We start from the raw sequence: 17,940 nt of genomic DNA on the forward strand, positions 1-17,940 counted from the left end.
CTCCTGTATCCCTTGGATAAATTCCTAGCAGTGCTATTGCTGGGTCATAGGGTAGGTCTATTAATGGCACTTTTAAAAAAATGTTTTTAATATTTATTCTTGAGAGAGAGGGAGAGTGGAGAGAGGCAGAGAGAAAGGGAGACACAGAATCAGAAGCAGGCTCCGGACTCTGATCTGTCAGCACAGAGCCTGATGCGGGGCTCGAACCCACAAGCCACGAGATAATGACCTGAGCCGAAATCAAGAGTCGGTCACTTAACCACCTAGGTGCCCCCTACACGCACCTGTTTAAAGGCTATGATCAGTCCCGTTTTACAATAAAGAAAGGTGTTCAACTTTGTTCCGAATTTCTTGGAACTTTTAAGCCCAAACTGTTTTCTTTAGCCATTTGCATCCCAACAACATCGATAGAAACAGTTTCTTAGATTGAGTATTCACTGCGTGCTGTGGCCTGTGTCAGTGATTTATGTCCATTATTTCACGTCACAACTATCCCATAAAGAGAGTTCTACTGCGACCCATTTTTACAAAAACCTGCGACGGGAAGAAAGCAAGCACTGACTGGAAGTCTCACAGCTCCAGGAGGGAGCTGAGGTCAGGGCCTGGGCAGTTTTACTCCAGAACCCATGACTCTAGGCCTAAGCCATGTTACCTTCTCCCAGACTCTTCACTAAAAAATTATTTCACAAAGTCACCATTTCTTTTGCCAATTAAAACCTTGGTTTTTAGTTTAAAAAGTATTTTCAAATTAACAGATGTCTTGGAGGTATCCCAGAAACGATACCTTTTTCTTTTTTTTTAATTTAAAAAAATTTATTAATGTTTACTTTTGAGAGAGAGGCACAGAGCATGAGCGGGGGAGGGGCTAGGGCGAGGGAGACACAAAATGCAGGCTCCAGGCTCTGAGCTGTCAGCACACAGCCCGATGAGGGGCTTGAACTCACGAACCGTGAGATCGTGACCTGAGCCAAAGTCAGACGCTCAACCGACTGAGCCACCCAGGCGCCCGCCCCCTCCCCCTGCCCCGCTTTTCTATTTTCAGTGAGCTATAAGTGTGTTTCCATTTCTTCCAGGATTAATAATGCTCTGGTCGATATCGAATCCTTTCTACCTTACAATAATAGCGTGTGTCTAATTTTTCCTAGATTGAAGGGTTCTCGTTGAACAAACTAGGAAATTTCAACCTTAAAGACGTTCAGGAAGACACCGTGGTTTGGGAGTATGCTGACAGTGCTGCCGGAGATGCGGAAACAGCAGAACACGAGGCACCAAGAGAAGTGCCTGTTAAGCGGGGACAGGTCTGTTCTCCTTCTCATTTTTAATTGTACAATTTCTATTTGATTTCATTGTTCATTGTGGACTCTGTGACTTAATCAGGCCTCCTTTCTGTCTTTACCTATCTTAACTGTTTCGTGGATGTTTCATTTTCTAGTCTGTCCGGTCCTTCAACTAGACAAATAAAGACAAAAGGTAAAATGCAGATCATCAGATACAGTTATTTCTGTAGTTTCTTCTGTGTGCCAGGTCCTGTGAGGGTTACTGAGAATTCAGAGATCAATCCCTGTCTATCCTCAAAGAGCTTATGTCTTAGATGGTATTAAGAGTTTTAAATATATGAAAAGTTCATTGACCTCAAAGGTACTAAAATCACAGCGAGTAAGTATTTGGTATGATGTATTTTCACGTCCTCATCCATACCATTAGAGGTTGGCAAGGAAATATATGCACAGGGAAGGAATTGCCATTTACATTTCAGGGGTGCCTGAGTGGCTCAGTCGGTTGGACGTCCGACTTCGGCTCAGGTCATGATGTCACGGTTTTCGGGTTCAAGCCCCTCATCGGGTTCTGTGCTGACAGCTCAGAGCCTGGAGCCTGCTTCGGATTCTGTGTCTCCTCCTCTCTCTGCCCCTCCCCTGCTCGTGCTCAGCCTTTACCTCTCAATAATGAATAAACATTGAAAAAAAATTTTTTTAATTTCAAACAAAAATCTGAGCATTGTAATTATTTTAGAAATGATAGGAATCTGCCCCAAATTGGTGGACAGTCCCTGACCTCATGCCTTTCTCCATAACCTTATGGGATGAAATGGCAGCAATACCCACAAAATACTTCTGAGACCAGGATTCGAACCCTAGCTACACACAAACAAGTCAGGTCACTCCTCTGGTCTGTGCCTAAAATGAGGAGATAGTGGTGAGTGGTAGATTCTCCCGTTGTGTTTTCTAGAATCCTTGAGCATTGGAGAGAGAAGGGAGGCTGTGCCACTCAACCTCTGCCACCACCAGAACACCCCCACTTTTTTTCTGTGTCCTGTTTGGGGTTCCAGGAGTGGATAAGAGTAGAGGCTGTGGAGCCAGAATATGTGAATCTGTATCCCAGCTCTCGCACTTCCTAGCTGTGTGTCCTTGGGCAAGTGACTTAATCTTCCTGTGTCCCAGTTTCCTCACCTAAAACTGGAAATGATATTGGTACCCTCTCAGAGGGTCACTGACTCATGGAATGCTTAACTCAATGCCAAGCATGTGGTAAGCACACAGTAAATGTTAGCTGCCATTCTTTTCTCTTTCTTTTTTTTTGGGGGGGGGGGGGCGGGGGGAAGAAAGTGTTCCCTACTTTAAAAGAATAAAATCAATAACGAAAAACAGCTTAAGTACCACTAATGTAGACCTATCAAAGGTCTCTTAAGTTCCATGTGGTATCCTCAAGTCATTTTGGTGAGAGGCTTAAAAGCCCTTAGTGATGCTGAATAAGGCTTATGGATAAAGCGGTGAAATTTCATGAGGCTTTCAATTTCTAGGGGTTTTCTTCGTGTCCTCAACCACAGTGTTTGGACATGGACCACTTCCATTTTCAGTCACTTCTGCTTTGTACATCTACCCGATGACCTGACCTTATTTGACAGAATGTTTGTGGTCAGGATTTAGTGGCTAATAAAATACCATACCACTTGTTTTGATCCTCAGTATAATAAAGTGGGATGGGAGACAAATTTGTATACCTCAGAAGGAAAAGCTGTTGCTGTGAGCGGAAGTAAATACTTGATCTTTACATCTTTGTGTCGTGTGGAGAGATTAATCCTGCTGCCACTTCAGAAATGGAGACCTAGATAGGGTCAAGATTGATTGTATGGTGTGATGAAAGAGCCCTGTCCTGGGATTGAGACACTGCTCGTGCTGCCACTGACAAGCAGCGGGACCTTTGACAAGTCACGTCAACTCTGGGCTTCCATTTTCTCTCCTAACATCCGGGGACTGAACTAGATTACCTCTCAAGAGCACCTTACGGTTGTGACATCATGTTTCAGTGATAAGTGGATTCCTTGTACTTAAAAGCCTATATACCTAAGTGAAAAAATACAGAGAGCAACCGAATGTGCCAGATGCTTTCCCTTGTCTCTCATTTAATCCTCATAACTGTCCTGTGTTATAGGTGGTACCGTCCCTACTCTGCAGATAATGATAGCGACCATTTTTTGAACATGTGTGCCAGGCACTGTGCTAAGCTCTTTACAGACATTCTCTCACTCAGTCCTCCCAACAACCCTCTGAGGTGGGTACTGTAATCCCGATTGTTCAGATGAGGAAACTGAGGCTTAGACTGCCTATAGCTTGGCCAGGATCCTACACAGCCAGTATATGGCAGAGTTGGATTTCAAACTTAAAAGTCCCGTGGCAAAGGCAGTTTTAGCCACTGTGCTGTCGTGCCAGCTGAGAGTGAAGACGCTAAGTCAGGGAGCAGTTAAAAGAGAAGTGGCAGAGTCAATATTTGGACTCTTTTTTTTCCCCCCCTATTCTAGGTCCTGTGCACCTTCCAGTACATCCCATCACAGTATGTTCCAATTTGTCGAGAGCCTGTCAATGTAAAACTGACGTCAATTTCTGAAACCAGGAGTTCTTTGACTCTGGTGCCCCTGGCTGGCTCATTCGTAAGAGTATGCGACTCTTGGTCTCAGGGTCATGAGTTCGAGCCCCATGGTGGGCGTAGAGATTACTTAAATAAACTTTGAAAAAGACAAAAAGTTTTTTAACTTGAAGATCAGTTGCCCCTGGCATAGCTTCTCAGAGCAAAGGAAGGGAGTGTTTTGCCTTTTGCTCTACACCCTTAACCTGCCGCCCATTTTAGTGTGCGTGAGTGTAAAGGTGCCCTTCAGTGGCAGCACCCGGGAGAGCTCTGTGCTGAGACCCGCAAACCTAAGCCTTCAAAATTAGGAGTGCCAGCCACCTGGCTACCTATAAGTGCCCGCCCGCCCCTGTGATGATGGTTAGATTTTAACCTGCTCTCATCCCAGGAGTGCAGTATTTGCCACAAACAAAATAGAACCTAGATGCAATTTACCCAGATGGATGTCACATTCCTATGTTTGCTATGGTTTTTCAGAGTTTTTGTAATTTGCTTGAATGATCTCGAGTTTCTCAGATTGTGCTGACCTCGGAACTACCTGTGTGTTTTCTCTTTACTGTTCTAGGTATCATTAATATTTGATTTCAAGCACCAGCCGTCAGTACCAGTTGGGCAGCTCTGGGTGGAAATGCTTCGATTCTATGCATTAGAATTTAATTTGGCTGATTTAGTGATAAGTATACGTGTCAAAGAATCAGTGTCTCGTGAATCCAAGGATTGGCCCAAAAAGCGCATTGCCATTGAAGGTATCTCAGAATGTTTCTCTTAAATTTCCTTTCCTTTTAAGGTACCAGTCTAACCGCATGCTTTGTATTTCATTCTCCTTTCAGCTCCCACGTGTAACACAGGCCTGACCCCAGCAGCGAAATAAACAGTTAGACTCTGGCATGTGTTACCGTGGTCATTCCAAGAGACCAGACTGTTCTTTCTGGGTTTTTTATGCACTGCAATAAAATGTCTTAGTTAAAAAATAGCTAAACAGTGGCTGGGCGAGTCCTCGCTTTCTTTGTAAATTGCTTACCAACCTAAACGCAAAAACAAGTTTTTTCTCCTGGTGATGTGTGAATCCTCCTTTCCTCTCTGCTGTTCTCATTGCTGGATTTTTAGATTCAGCCCTTTCATGGGTTGTTGATGTTGTGTAGATGTTTAAGATGAGAAAATACTTTTCCTCATGAAAAATAATTCTTGGTTGGATTCCTCTTCATAGCGAGAGGCTAGTTATTTTTGGAATATCTACAATAGCATTTGGAACTTATTCCTGAAAACACTTTTTCTAGTGAAGGCTCATTTAACTAAAACCATTGTATGAAAGAGTCGCTGATGTGCCCTGTAGACTACATTAAATGGATGAGCTCTTTTCAGCTTTGCAAAATCAGGAGGTTGAAAACCCTCTAGAAATCTCAGTTCTCCTCCTTCAGATAATTTAAAGAACCTCCTAAATGGAATTCTCGTATTTTTGCTTGATTTTTTTCAAGCTTTTATATTGCATAAGAGGGTTTTTGTTTTTTGTTTTTTGTTTTTTGCATTTTGCATTTTGCATAAATTCTGTGTGCAGTCATGGGGAATCTCACATTTTTAAACCCTCCCCTGCAGTTTCTCTGGCTCAGCTCTTCTGGCCAATTGCCTAACCTGCTGGAGTTCTAGGGGAGGAGAAAAGATTGAGAGAAGTGGTGTCTCCTCCTGGTGCCTCCCTCTCGCCCCTGAATTCAGTCCAGCCAGTTCAGTGATGGGGCTTCCCAGGGCAGAAGAGTGGAGGTAAGCTCTACACACCACAGGGCCTGGCTGAGTGGGGAGGCAGAGCACTCAGCAGAGCCTGGCGGGAAGACCTCCCTTCCCCAGGGCGCGAGAGCCACACTGATGACACCTTTTTTACCTCCACAGTCACAGAACAGACTAGGGAAGGGGTACTGGTTCTCAGCAGAATGGGTTCTCTTCATAGAGCAGATGTTTAAGAAAACATTTCTTTTTGTTCTGAAACCACATCCCACCCCCAATTTGGTAAAACGCATACAAGATTCACGCTAAATTCTAGTAGTGTGTGTTTGTTGTCTTGTCTACAGCAGGCTAATTTTTAAAATGTGAAATGGAAACGTATGAAGTGGTGGGTTTTTGTTTTTTTTTCTTCTCGTTACAGATCCCTACTCTGTTAAAAGAAATGTGGCAAGGACTCTAAATAATCAGCCCGTGTTTGAATATATACTTCATTGTTTAAGGACAACATATAAGTATTTTGCTCTTCCACACAAAATTACAAAATCCAGCCTTCCAAAGCCTCTGAATACTGTCACACGTATTTCCGAACACCCTAAAGAAGTAGCAAACGTGGGGGCACGAGCAAAAGGTGATGAACTCAAAAGCTCAGCTTTGGCTCAAGAGCCAGGTGCTGCCAGTTCAGGTGCAAACACCTGCCAGGTACAGCCACTTACAGAGACTGCTGAAAGCTTTGGAGGCCCCCCAACAGAGGAAATGGGGCACGCGCATGTCAGCATCCACCTGGAAAACTCCAGCCCTATCAGGACAGGGGCCGGTTGTGATGGTTGTGAGGATGTTAAAACACACCGTCAAGCAGCGGGAAGTAAAGCTGGGAGCGAGGGCAAGCATCCTTTGCCTGCCGATGATCAAGGGCCAAGCAGTAGCAGACGTGGAGAGCTTGTCCTCCGTGGCGGCACACAAAATAAGGAGACAGATAACACTTTGGATGTAGAAGACTTCCACAGTCCTACGGCCGACGAGTGTGATGGATTCGTCACTTCAGAGGACAAGGCTGATGTTGATGAAGAAGGCGTAGAAGGTCCTGATGAGCTGGAAGATGCTCTAGGCCACTTTGCCCCTTCAAGACAGGGTCACGTGTCAAGAATCATTCATTCCGATGAGGAGGAGGAGGAGGAGGAAGAGGAAGAGGAGGACGATGAAGAACCCAGGCTGTCCATTCCCCGGAGGGAAGATGAGGACGACTTGGCAAATGAAGATGAGTTAGAAAATCCGTACACAGGATCAGGGGACGAGGACGCCCTGTCTGAGGAGGACGATGAATTAGGCGGATCTGCTAAGTATAAAGACCTGAAAGAAGATGGAAAACATGTGGACGGGGCTCTACTAATGGAATTGAATAAAATCAGTCTTAAAGAAGAAAATGCATGTGAGGAAAGTTGCACTGCAGATCAGTCTGATTTCTTCTATGAATTTAGTAAACTCATCTTCACCAAAGGCAAGGTAATCCGTGCCACTCCTCGAACTAAGAGACGTTAAATGGTTTTTTAGTGCATGTAATTTTAAATTTTGTGGACTAGAACAGAGCTGTGCCCTGTCCGGGTGGTAGTCAGGAGTTCGTCTTCCACTCCGGTACAGCCACTCTATGTCCTGCCCTCCTTAGACCCCTGGGAATTTGCATAGGCCGTAGGGAATGCTGTCGGGAGTGGAAATAACTCCCTTTTACTCCTGAGTATCCCAGAAGATGCCCCCATCTCAAGTAGTTTGCAGCGATTGCACGTTATTTTTGTTCCTTTGGGAAGTCAGAGTAGGCTGTGGGGCTTTTGAGAAAATGATTCAGGACCCCTTTAGTTGGCAAATAGAGTTGTAAACAAAGTCTTGGTTTGCTTTGCCACCTTCCCATAGTCTCCTACAGTCGTGTGCAGTTTATGCAAACGAGAAGGTCATCTCAAGAAGGACTGTCCCGAAGACTTCAAAAGAATTCAGCTGGAACCTTTGCCGCCACTGACACCCAAATTTTCAAATATCTTAGATCAAGTTTGCATCCAGTGTTACAGTAAGTTACTAACACTTCTTTTCATTTGTCAGAATGTCGCATTGGCATTTGCCCCAAGAGTCCGCTGACTCACTAACCTGTTAGCTCCATCACTGGGACCAAGTCTGTCCCATTTTCCCCCATGTCCATGGAGCTCTGTGTGTAATGCCTATTCTGGCTGAGATGCATAGTAAATAATTGTTGCAGGAAAAACGGGGAGAGGGAGGACCTTTTAAGCCTTGCTGTTGGAGTACTAGCATTCCCAGCTGGTGTTCCTTGGACTGTTTTTCTAAGCAGTTATTAGTATTTCGTGACAGTTGGTGCCTGGGTGGTTCAGTAGGTTAAGCATCAGACTCTTGATCTGAGCTCATGTCATGATCTCAGGGTCGTGAGTTCAAGCCCCGCACTTAAAATAAAATAGTTCCACAGGTCAAGGAGGGAATGCGTCTACCCTCAGCGGAGGCTGGGGGTGTTGGGGTTGGGGCAAGAGATTTACAGGGCATATTAGCATCATAATGGCTTCTGAGAAATGTTCTAGTAAAAAACCTGTTTAACTCTTTATTGAAATATTCCCAAAATGTGGGCATAATATACTTTTTAATTAACACTAATTAATAGCTCCCTAACAGCCCTTTGAGGAACACCAGTGTGGGGAAGCATTGGTATACAGAGGGTTAAAGTTCCACAAAGGAAAAACATTTAAAGGAGAGGCAGGCGACTTGAGATGAGCCTGGCGCCTCACAGCGCTCCGCTCTCCGTCCTGAGGTGTCCCTGCCAGAAGACACTTGTTCGAAGCCAGTGAGTTAGTCTTCTGCAAACCTTTTTGGAGGTGATAAGCTATGAAAGGAAAACTAGGTTCCCCTCAGAAACATATGCACATGCTCATAAAGGTTTGTGTTCACACCTTGGGAGAGTCGCCTGAAGACCACCTTTATAGACCCCTGGGGTTTCTGAAATCTAGTAGCAGAACCGCTACTCAGATTTGTTTCTATTTCAGGAGCAGTTCCTGGGGGCAGAAGTTTTTCAAAGAAAGACAGACTCTATTGTATATTACTAATGCTGTCTACCAAGAAGATGCTCAAAATTTAGGGCTTTCTTTTTAACTTGCTAGATTTTGTTTTATAAAAAGTGTGATCTTCCCCTCCCCCCCCCCCCCCCCCGCAAAGAATGTGAACAATCTTTGTTTCTGAATGTTTTCTATTTTAAACAGAGGATTTTTCTCCAACTATTTTGGAAGATCAGGCTCGTGAACATATTCGGCAAAACCTAGAAAGTTTCATAAGACAGGAGTTTCCAGGTAAATAACTTTTTAACCTTTAAGAAAAGAAAGGTCTCTCAAAAATGAATAAATGTTAAAAAAAATTTAAAAAAAAATGGGGCGTCTGGGTGGCTCAGTCAGTTAAGCGTCCTACTTCCGCTCAGGTCACCATCTCGCAGTCTGTGAGTTCAAGCCCCGCGTCGGGCCCTGTGCTGACAGCTTGGAGCCTGGAGCCTGCTTCGGATTCTATGTCTCCCTCTCTCTCTGCCCCTCCTCTGCTCATGCTCTGTCTCTCTCACTCTCAAAAATGAATAAATGTTAAGAAAAATTTTTAAAGAAAAGAAAGGTAGCGTGACCTTCCTTCAGAACGAGCACATGTGTTACAAGCACATTAACTTTGAGAACGAGAAAGTAGTTTTGCGGGGACGGTGGGGACAGGGCTGTGGTTACTTTGTGATGTACTTTGGATGCTCTTTGCTCTGCTGCTTTACCGACGGGAGAGGACAGCAGCAGTGTGGGATTTCTGTTAGCAGACACCACAAGTGAAATTTCGTTTCGTGTTATGTTTGAAGTCAAAGTTTGCACCTCCAGACTTTGGAAAATATTCCAAAAAGTGAATATTTAGAGAGCAGTAAGCTTACATTACTAAATATACTGGTGTGATCCACATTTTCCTTGAAATGTCCTTGCAATTTAAGAAAAAAGTGGCACTTGGTGGTCTTTCACACCATATACACATTGTATTTGTTTAAAGTAAATTTTGAGAGAAAGTAGTTTGTCATAAATATGACAATATAATGAGGATAGTTAACAGATGGGTATTTTTGATCCATGTGAGGGCCGTTTTGATCAGAACATTAAATGTACTCAGGTAATTAGTTATCACTTTGTCTATCCCCAACAGGAACTAAATTGAGCTTGTTTGGTTCCTCCAAAAATGGATTTGGGTTCAAACAGAGTGACCTTGACGTCTGCATGACAATTAACGGGCTTGAAACCGCGGAGGTACGGTGACCACGTAAAACTCAAATCTGCTGCGGCAGTGTGATTTGACCATCTTGACTGACAGGACATCTTGGTATTTTCCACATCTACCAGAGCATACCATACGGAGCATGCCATGTGGCACAGTCTCTCTGGTCAGATACTTAAGAAGCTTAGAGGTAAACCTGAGGAGCACCGAAGCTTGTCTTTTCCACCCACGGTACAAAGTGCCTTTGGAAGTGACCCGTGGGAATGTGACAAAGCCAAACCAGCCCCCACAGGGTCCCCCTGGCGTAGCCCGGAGGCTGACTTTGCCACACACACCCCGTATAAGACTTCTTGAAAAGTTTTGAGGAGGCAGGCAGTGTGGTTTTCTGAGATGGTTTTTAGCAGGCAGTCAAATGGGATTCAATGATAAGAGTGCTAAACTTACAGTTCAGAGACCCAGATTCAAGACAGACTTGGTTTCATGAGTTCCTAAACATGTGGCCTTTGGTTGATAAACCTAGAAAATGAAAAGGATCATTTCTGTTCCTCTTGCCCCCAGAGACTGTTGTGCACATCAGCTTGGATCACGCCTGTCAGGAGTCCGCAGACTAGGGCCCACGGGCTAAACCCAGCCACGGGCATATTTTGTCAGTACAGGTTCATTAGAACACAGTCACACCCCTTCACTTGTGACGCGGTTACGGCTTCTGCTTTTACTTGATAACTACCGAGTCGAGTACTTGCAACAGAGTCGTATGATTTGCAAAGCAGAAAAGGTTTGCTGGCCCCTGACAGATATGAAATCTGCATAAAGGTATAAAGTCTAAGAAGTGCTAAGTCCCTTTCTTTTTTTATTTTTAACAACAGTCCAAATGCTGTATATCCAAATGAGTGATGCTGCTGTCACTCAAGGTCTTTTTTATGTCTTTCCTTATTTTCAAGTCTTTGTCTTTTGAGGATGTATCTGATTTGGGGAAAATAGCCAAAAGTTACCTACCCTGAGTTTGGTGAGTAAAGAGGATAAACAAGGTTGGGTCCGATATGTGGAATTACCTTATTGCACATCATCAATAATGAATTTTTACATGGCTTATAAAACTAGCTTTGCGGGCATTTCTGAAGTAAAATTCCAAATATGTTCTGCAATGTGTATAACCATCAAAAGGGCTTATGTTGTAAAATGTCGGCCCGCTGTTTTTAAGTATGATTTATTTGAAACATTGGTGTTTGCTACATGACCTTGATTCGCCTCGTCCTGTGGAGAGAGCATCTAAGCTTCATTACTTTCCACAGCAGTTCTTGTAATTGAAAGATAATGAAAGTCCATCCAGAATGAATAAGAGGGGCCACAGAAGCTCCCTCTTACTTATTCTGGCACAGAGGGTACTTCTGAGTAACATGGTTACAGAGAAGGGGAAATGGAGGTCCTCATGGTACAGACTTTTCCAGGGGCTCTGATTTCAGCCTTTGTTGTACAATTAGTAAGTGAGGGCTGCGGGGACCTTTTGCATCCTCAGGATATTTCCTATGAATACTGACCAAGGCTTGCCTAAACGAGAAAAAAATCTATATAGATGGGTTGAACTTATTATTTCTAAAGGTAATGGAAACTATTTGTTACCAGGTTAGGAACCTGTCTTCCATTTTCGATTCAGTATGTGCAATTTTTGTTGCAGGGGTTGGACTGTGTAAGAACTATTGAAGAATTGGCAAGAGTCCTCAAAAAACATTCAGGTACCTCTACAAACTTTTTCCAAAAATAGTCTTGTCTTTTTAATTAGTGTTTTGCATCCTTAGAATTCATCAATGCCAGTGAAACCACAGAGTGGCTCATCGGTAGCACGTGTGTGGTATTGGTGTCTTTAAAAAATTTTGTCATTCAGTATGAAAGACTGAGGGAATCAGTGGTCATTGGTGTGCATATCGTTGCCTGGCTCAGTTTTATTTCAAAACAAGCATATACCATACAGGCAAGAAATTTTGGAAATCTTTTTGCTTTATTGACCTTGTATTATCCAAAGTGTAGGGGTTGCTGACAGCAGCATGAAGTACATGGAAAGCACTGGGGGCTTATGGGTTGTATTTGTAGCTGTATTGCTGGACAACTGTATGCAACCCTGAACAAGTCATCTAACTTTACTTGATCCCTTGCCATCGATAAATTGAGAAAGCTATAAAATGTATAGATGCTATGAATAGTGCACGGTGCTGACATGCCATTGACATGTTCTTTTGCTGTCAGGGACAGCTGTGGATGCTGTTAACAGTGAGAATCTTCTTTTAAAATGTGATGCAGCAAATTTCTGTGCTAGGAGCTGGGAGCTGGGAATGAAGGTGAACAAGATATGGTCCGTACCCTCACGACACTTAAAATCCATGATGTGTCCATCAAAAGCTTTCTTTTATCTCAGTCAAGAGTAGACTTAAGTTAACATCACGGGCAGCGCACACATAGACACACAAACGTACACCATGAGTGCTATCTCCCCTTTTTGTTTTATATTTTTTATTTCCAGGAGTTTAAATAAAAAGGGTACCATGTTACTTCCATAACAAGATAATCTTAATTTTGGTTTATTTCTTCTGAAAGTTAACCTGGAGCATCAGTATTTTTTTTTAATAACATGCATTGATGTGATTGTTTTTGTCATCGAAAATAAGTGTTCCCCTCACTTAGGAATTTTACCTCTAAAGATCATGAGCTTTTTAAATTTTTTTGAAGGGTATGCAAAGAAACTAAATTGCTAAGTTGCCACAATTATTAATTATTTGTACTGAGCTAGATTTTGAGTTTTTATTTTGAAATAATTTGAAAATTAAAGCAGTAAAAATTGTATAAAGAACGCTGCATGTACTTCATTCGGATCCCCCAGTTGTTAACATTTTACCACATTCGATACTCATTCTGTCTCTTCCTTGCTCACAATTTTTTTCTGTACCATTTGAGATTAAACTGCAGATACCATGTTCCTTTCACGTAAATATGGCAGTGTATATTTCCTAAGAATGAGCCATTGTTAAAAACAGGTCATTTTTAGGGGCACTTGGCTGGCTCAGGAGGTAGAGCACGCAACTCTTGATCTCAGGATTGTAAGTTTGAGCCTCATGTTTGGTTGTAGAGATTACTTAAAAATAAAATCTTTTTTCTTTTTAAATGTAAAGATTTTTTTTTTTTAATGTTTATTTATTTTATTTTGAAAGAGAGCATGAGCTGGAGAGGGACAGGGAAAGAAGGAGACAGAGAATCCCACGCAAACTCCACACTGTCAGCGCAGAGCCCAGTGCGAGGCTCGAACTCACAAACCATGAGATCATGACCTGAGCTGAAATTAAGAGTCAGATACTAAACTGACTGAGCCACCCAGGTGCCCTGAAATCTAAGTCTCCCAAACTATCTTATTGGGTGCCTGCTATGTGCTCAGCACTGTATTGGGCACTTAGGGATGGTGGAGCAATAAAAATAAGTCTACAGAAGTCTTTTCCTTGGACAGCTTTCAGATCTTACAAACAGGAAGGTAATCTCACAGACCACGTAACACTGTAAGGTAGTATTCATTTTTCAGAATGAGTCAGAAGCTGCAGTAAGTGTTTGGTAACTTCTAAGGGGAGAGAAGTTCTGGGCAAGAGTTGCATAGGGGAGATTCATGTAAGAGATGGGTTTATTCTGATCTCAGGGGATGATGAGTATGATTCAAAAAGGATAAAAGAGAAGTCATTCCTAACGGGACGTGCACCTGAACGTGAGTGTTGCTGTAGTATATTTTGGAGTGTCGACAGTGGGAAGATCAATACATTTAGAGAGGAGTTTCAAGTGGTTACTATTACTATATAAAGGAAAGCCCACAGATATTTGGAAACCAGTGAAGTTTCTCCAAGAGAAGAGCAACCAATAAAAACTAAGCTTTTTAGGCAAGTGGTAGAGTCTCCCAGGGCAGGTATAATCTAAGTGAATTCAGGTTAGAAGGACCGTAACTAAAACGAAAAGGATAGGAGAGATTCCCGAGGGGAAGTTTCCTAGATATGGTACCTACAAGTAAGAACTAAGAGTTCAGGCTAATGTCTGGATACTTGGGAAATGGGGACGTTTGCAGAGAACACCATGTGGAGGTGTTTAGTTTGCCATTAAGGTTTAATTTCTAAGAGTCCAGCAAGCAATTGGAAATACAGAGTTGTCAGGACTGAAGAACAAAAGAAAACAGTTTTGTATTGAAATCCTTGAAGAAAGAAAGACGAAGAATAAGATAATTCTAAGGGATCATTTGAGAGAAGTTAAGGACTAGGCCTTAATTTCTGTGGGTAGAAATTAAGAAAGGACACTGAAAAAGGAGCCCTTGGACTGAGAAGAACCAGGATGATGTGCTGTGGATAAATCCTAGAGGACAGGCTGGTAATGGGACAGGCTAGTGTCAAATTCTAGAATGGGAAGGAAATGGAGTAAAAGGCTATCTAATTTAGAGGCAGGGTAACAGAGTAGTTGTTGGGGGTTCTGGAATCAGATTCTCTGCTTTTAAACCTTGGCTCCCCACTTGTTGGCTGTGTGTGCCTGGAAAGACACTCAGCCTCACTGAAAGTGCTCTGTTCCTCATCTTCAAAGTAGATCAGCAATAATGGGATTTAAGGTTAAGAAAGGTGTCGTACGTTTAAGTACAGCATCTAGCATATGCCAGGTGTTCAGCAGATTCGAACGTCAATGTAACTTAGACCTCCTCTGTCTCCCACACAGATGTATTTTTCTGTAATTTCTTCTGTCATATACATACTTTTTCCCTGATCTCTGGATCACTGTGCATCTGCCCTCTAGATATTGCCATTTACCTTTTTGAGAAAAACCTCAAACTCCATCTCAGAATGAGCTCCTCTTTCTCTTTACTGCCTTCCTTCTGCTGCAACCTGCTCTTCCTTCTGAATCCACTTTCTTGGTCGTTGACATTGACATCCTTGGACCCACCAAAATGGGTCAAGTGATCATTCATTCGTCCTAGAATAGGTTCAGTAGAAATTTGGAGTTGGTCACACCCACACATGAATCTTGGCTCTGCAGCTCACTAGCTGCATATTCCTTTTTTTTTTTTTGAATTTAATGTGTATTTATTTATTTTGAGAGAGAGAGAGTGGCGAGTAGGGGAGGGGCAGAGAGCAAGGAAGAGCGAGAATCTGAAGCAGGCTGTATGCCATCAGCCTGACTCCAGACTCGATCTCATGAACCCTGAGATCGTGACCTGAGCTGAAATCAAGAGTCGGATGCCTAGCCAGCTGAGCCACCCAGGTGCCCCACTAGCTGCATATTCCTAAGCAAGTTACTTTCTCTGGGGCTCTGTCTTTCAATCTGTTGGGTGAAGGTGATTAGTCTTAGCAGGTAATGTTTGTGAAGGATCCTCGGAGCTCAGGAACCAGTAGCTCTTCACCCTTAACAGCGATTCCTTCTCGCTTATCCCCCACCCCCCACCGCCTCCACTTCCCCAGCCCATCCAGGTACACCTGCTCTCAAGCCTGTCTTGCTGCTTCTCTGCATCTCTGTGCCACCGTGGTAGTTCAGGTCCAGATCATTTTTTATAATGGTCACTCTGCCTCCATTCCGGGTGCCTCCAGTCTGTCCATAGCGAGGGGCATTGTCCGAATAGATATGGCCAGTGATTCTTCCCAACTTATACAGTTCATTGGTATCTATTTGCCTGTAAGGATAATTCTTAGCAGGATATATATGTTCTCTATTTGGGCCCTTCCTGGTTTCTACCCCATCTCCTATCACTCATTCCTTTCCGTCAAGTCGACTCAATAGCCTTCACAATCCCATGGAAGTTCTCAAACATCCTTTCTGCTTTAGGCATTTGCCCTGACCTTATGTGCTTTTTTTTTTCCTTGCCTCCTAAATCCCCTCAGCCGCCTCTGTTTTTAACCTGTTGCTCTCCTTTTTCAAAGCCTGGTTCAGGCAATTCACTCCTCTCCTATTGAAGTTGATTCTGTTCTTTTACTGTCTTCTAGCTCCATGATGCGTAACTTTTGTTTTGAGGATTCAGATGATCACCCTGTAGGCTTTTCTCTGTATTAGATATAGTCACGTGGAGAGAATAGATAGGGCCCGAGTAGTCTAGACTCTGTAGTAGTTTCTTCTGTTCTGGTGTTTATCAGACTGACAGCCCTATACACATGCACATGATCCAGTGAATTCCTGGAGGACAGTGGCTACCTCATTCATCCTTGTACTTCAGATATCGATGTGTTTAACAAATACAAACTTTGCCAGAAGAGTCTTCCCAGATGTTTAGTAACAGAATCGAGTATTCCTAGTGACTGCAGTGAAACTAGCCAGAGTTCGGTTTACATCGTCTTATTTGGGGATATTAACATAAGAACCGCTTATGGCCCCAGCTGCTGTATTTAACAGTACTCTTTTATTCCTAACCTAGGTCTTAGAAACATCTTGCCTATTACAACAGCAAAGGTGCCAATTGTAAAGTTCTTCCATTTGAGAAGTGGTCTGGAGGTGGACATCAGCTTGTATAACACACTGGTAAGATTTTCCCCAGGACTTTTCTTTAGGGAGATGAAAGGGAACGAATGGCTCTTAATTTACAAAATAGCAAGTAAAATTAAGCCATTCCTTTGATCTTATTTGTTGTTTTCATTAGGAGTGTTTGCCTTTTGCCTGGCAGACTCTCTTAACAAAGAGTTAAGATAGTATTTATTTATTATGAGGTCCGAGCGGCAGGTGCTTTTTGTTTGGCTTGAATTTTGTTTTAATTTTGGACTGTGTGTGTGTCTTTGGTCTCACACTTTATTTCCTGCAGGGCTTTCTGGACCTTCTCTGGATGCTACGGGCGTTCAGTTTAAATAATGCCAGGGTGAAGTGGGGGATCCTTACATCTACACAGATGGAATTATTTTAATAGCCCTTATTTCTAGAAATGTTCAGACTAAGGACATATTAACATGGAAGTCATGAGCTCAGATGTCATGTATAATTCTTATTATTTAGTAAGTTAATGAAGCTCATCTTTGGGGGAAAATACTCGTGTCAGTCTGAATGTCTTCAATCTAAAGTGAATTACACTGTAAACCTTTTCAGAATATTCCAGTTTAAATTTTTTTCTTCTGTTTGGTAACTTACAATTTTCCTTTTAACAGGCCCTTCATAACACAAGGCTCTTATCTGCTTATTCAGCCATTGATCCCAGAGTGAAATATTTATGCTATACCATGAAAGTGTTTACAAAGGTGAGTATGCTTCCTGTTGTGATTCATTAGAAATTTCGTTGCATCTTCAAACTTAGTTGAAAACATGTCTATATTTTTTAAAGAATGATAGCCATGTTAAATGCTTCTTTTAACTAGTTTGGGAACCCTGCTGTGGCAAGCTAAAATTTTGTCGTCTTGAGTTTTACATACGATAATCTAATCTTGCTAGTGGCTGATGGTTGGGGGTTTTTGTTTTTGATGTCCTTTTGGTTGGTCTTTGGCATTTGAAAATGTAACTTTTTTGTTCATGCCCAATAGAAGCATTTTCCTTTTAGTGATAGTAGAAAAGCTGCAAATTTAGCAGGAAACATTGGTGATCTGTTCCTCATTTTCCTTCCCTCTAGATGTGTGATATTGGTGATGCTTCTAGAGGCAGCTTATCGTCATACGCATACACGCTTATGGTGCTATATTTTCTCCAGCAGAGGAATCCACCAGTCATTCCTGTCCTTCAAGAGGTATTAGTAAAAGAAATTGTGTTTCTCATCTGTAAAACTGGGTGATCTTTGAGCCCTCTTCCTTCTCTAATATTCTGTGATTCTGTAGTTAAATTTTTAACTATTTTCCTACAAGTTTTTGTATCAATGCATTAAATTTGTAATCCATACTAATAGTTTAAAAATTAATTTCAGATATACAAAGGTGAAAAGAAACCTGAAATATTTGTTGATGGCTGGAATATTTATTTTTTTGATCAAATAGATGAACTGGTACGTATTTTAAGAGTAAAGATTTTTTTACATCCTTGACTAGAAGTTAGCTGTACTATGCTGTGCTGTAATGGTCAACAACTATGTTTTCACTTGTTATATTTATTTATATTATGGTA

At 42.3% G+C, this 17,940-nt stretch overlaps 1 protein-coding gene across 8 annotated transcripts in view; it reads left to right on the forward strand.

The window, feature by feature from the left end:
* Nucleotides 1–17,940, forward strand: part of TUT7 (terminal uridylyl transferase 7) — a 62,406-nt gene that overhangs the window by 21,249 nt on the left and 23,217 nt on the right. For all 8 annotated transcript variants that reach the window (XM_047831550.1, XM_047831552.1, XM_047831554.1 and 5 more), the window contains 11 exons: nt 1,146–1,298; nt 4,466–4,646; nt 6,035–7,113; nt 7,516–7,666; nt 8,856–8,942; nt 9,808–9,908; nt 11,552–11,609; nt 16,283–16,386; nt 17,001–17,090; nt 17,456–17,569; nt 17,744–17,821. In XM_047831550.1, coding sequence (XP_047687506.1) covers nt 1,146–1,298; nt 4,466–4,646; nt 6,035–7,113; nt 7,516–7,666; nt 8,856–8,942; nt 9,808–9,908; nt 11,552–11,609; nt 16,283–16,386; nt 17,001–17,090; nt 17,456–17,569; nt 17,744–17,821 — 2,196 coding nt within the window. The remainder of the gene's footprint in view (nt 1–1,145; nt 1,299–4,465; nt 4,647–6,034; nt 7,114–7,515; nt 7,667–8,855; nt 8,943–9,807; nt 9,909–11,551; nt 11,610–16,282; nt 16,387–17,000; nt 17,091–17,455; nt 17,570–17,743; nt 17,822–17,940) is intronic.

The sequence above is a fragment of the Prionailurus viverrinus genome, chromosome D4 (genome assembly GCF_022837055.1).
Source record: "Prionailurus viverrinus isolate Anna chromosome D4, UM_Priviv_1.0, whole genome shotgun sequence".
NCBI lineage: Eukaryota > Metazoa > Chordata > Mammalia > Carnivora > Felidae > Prionailurus > Prionailurus viverrinus.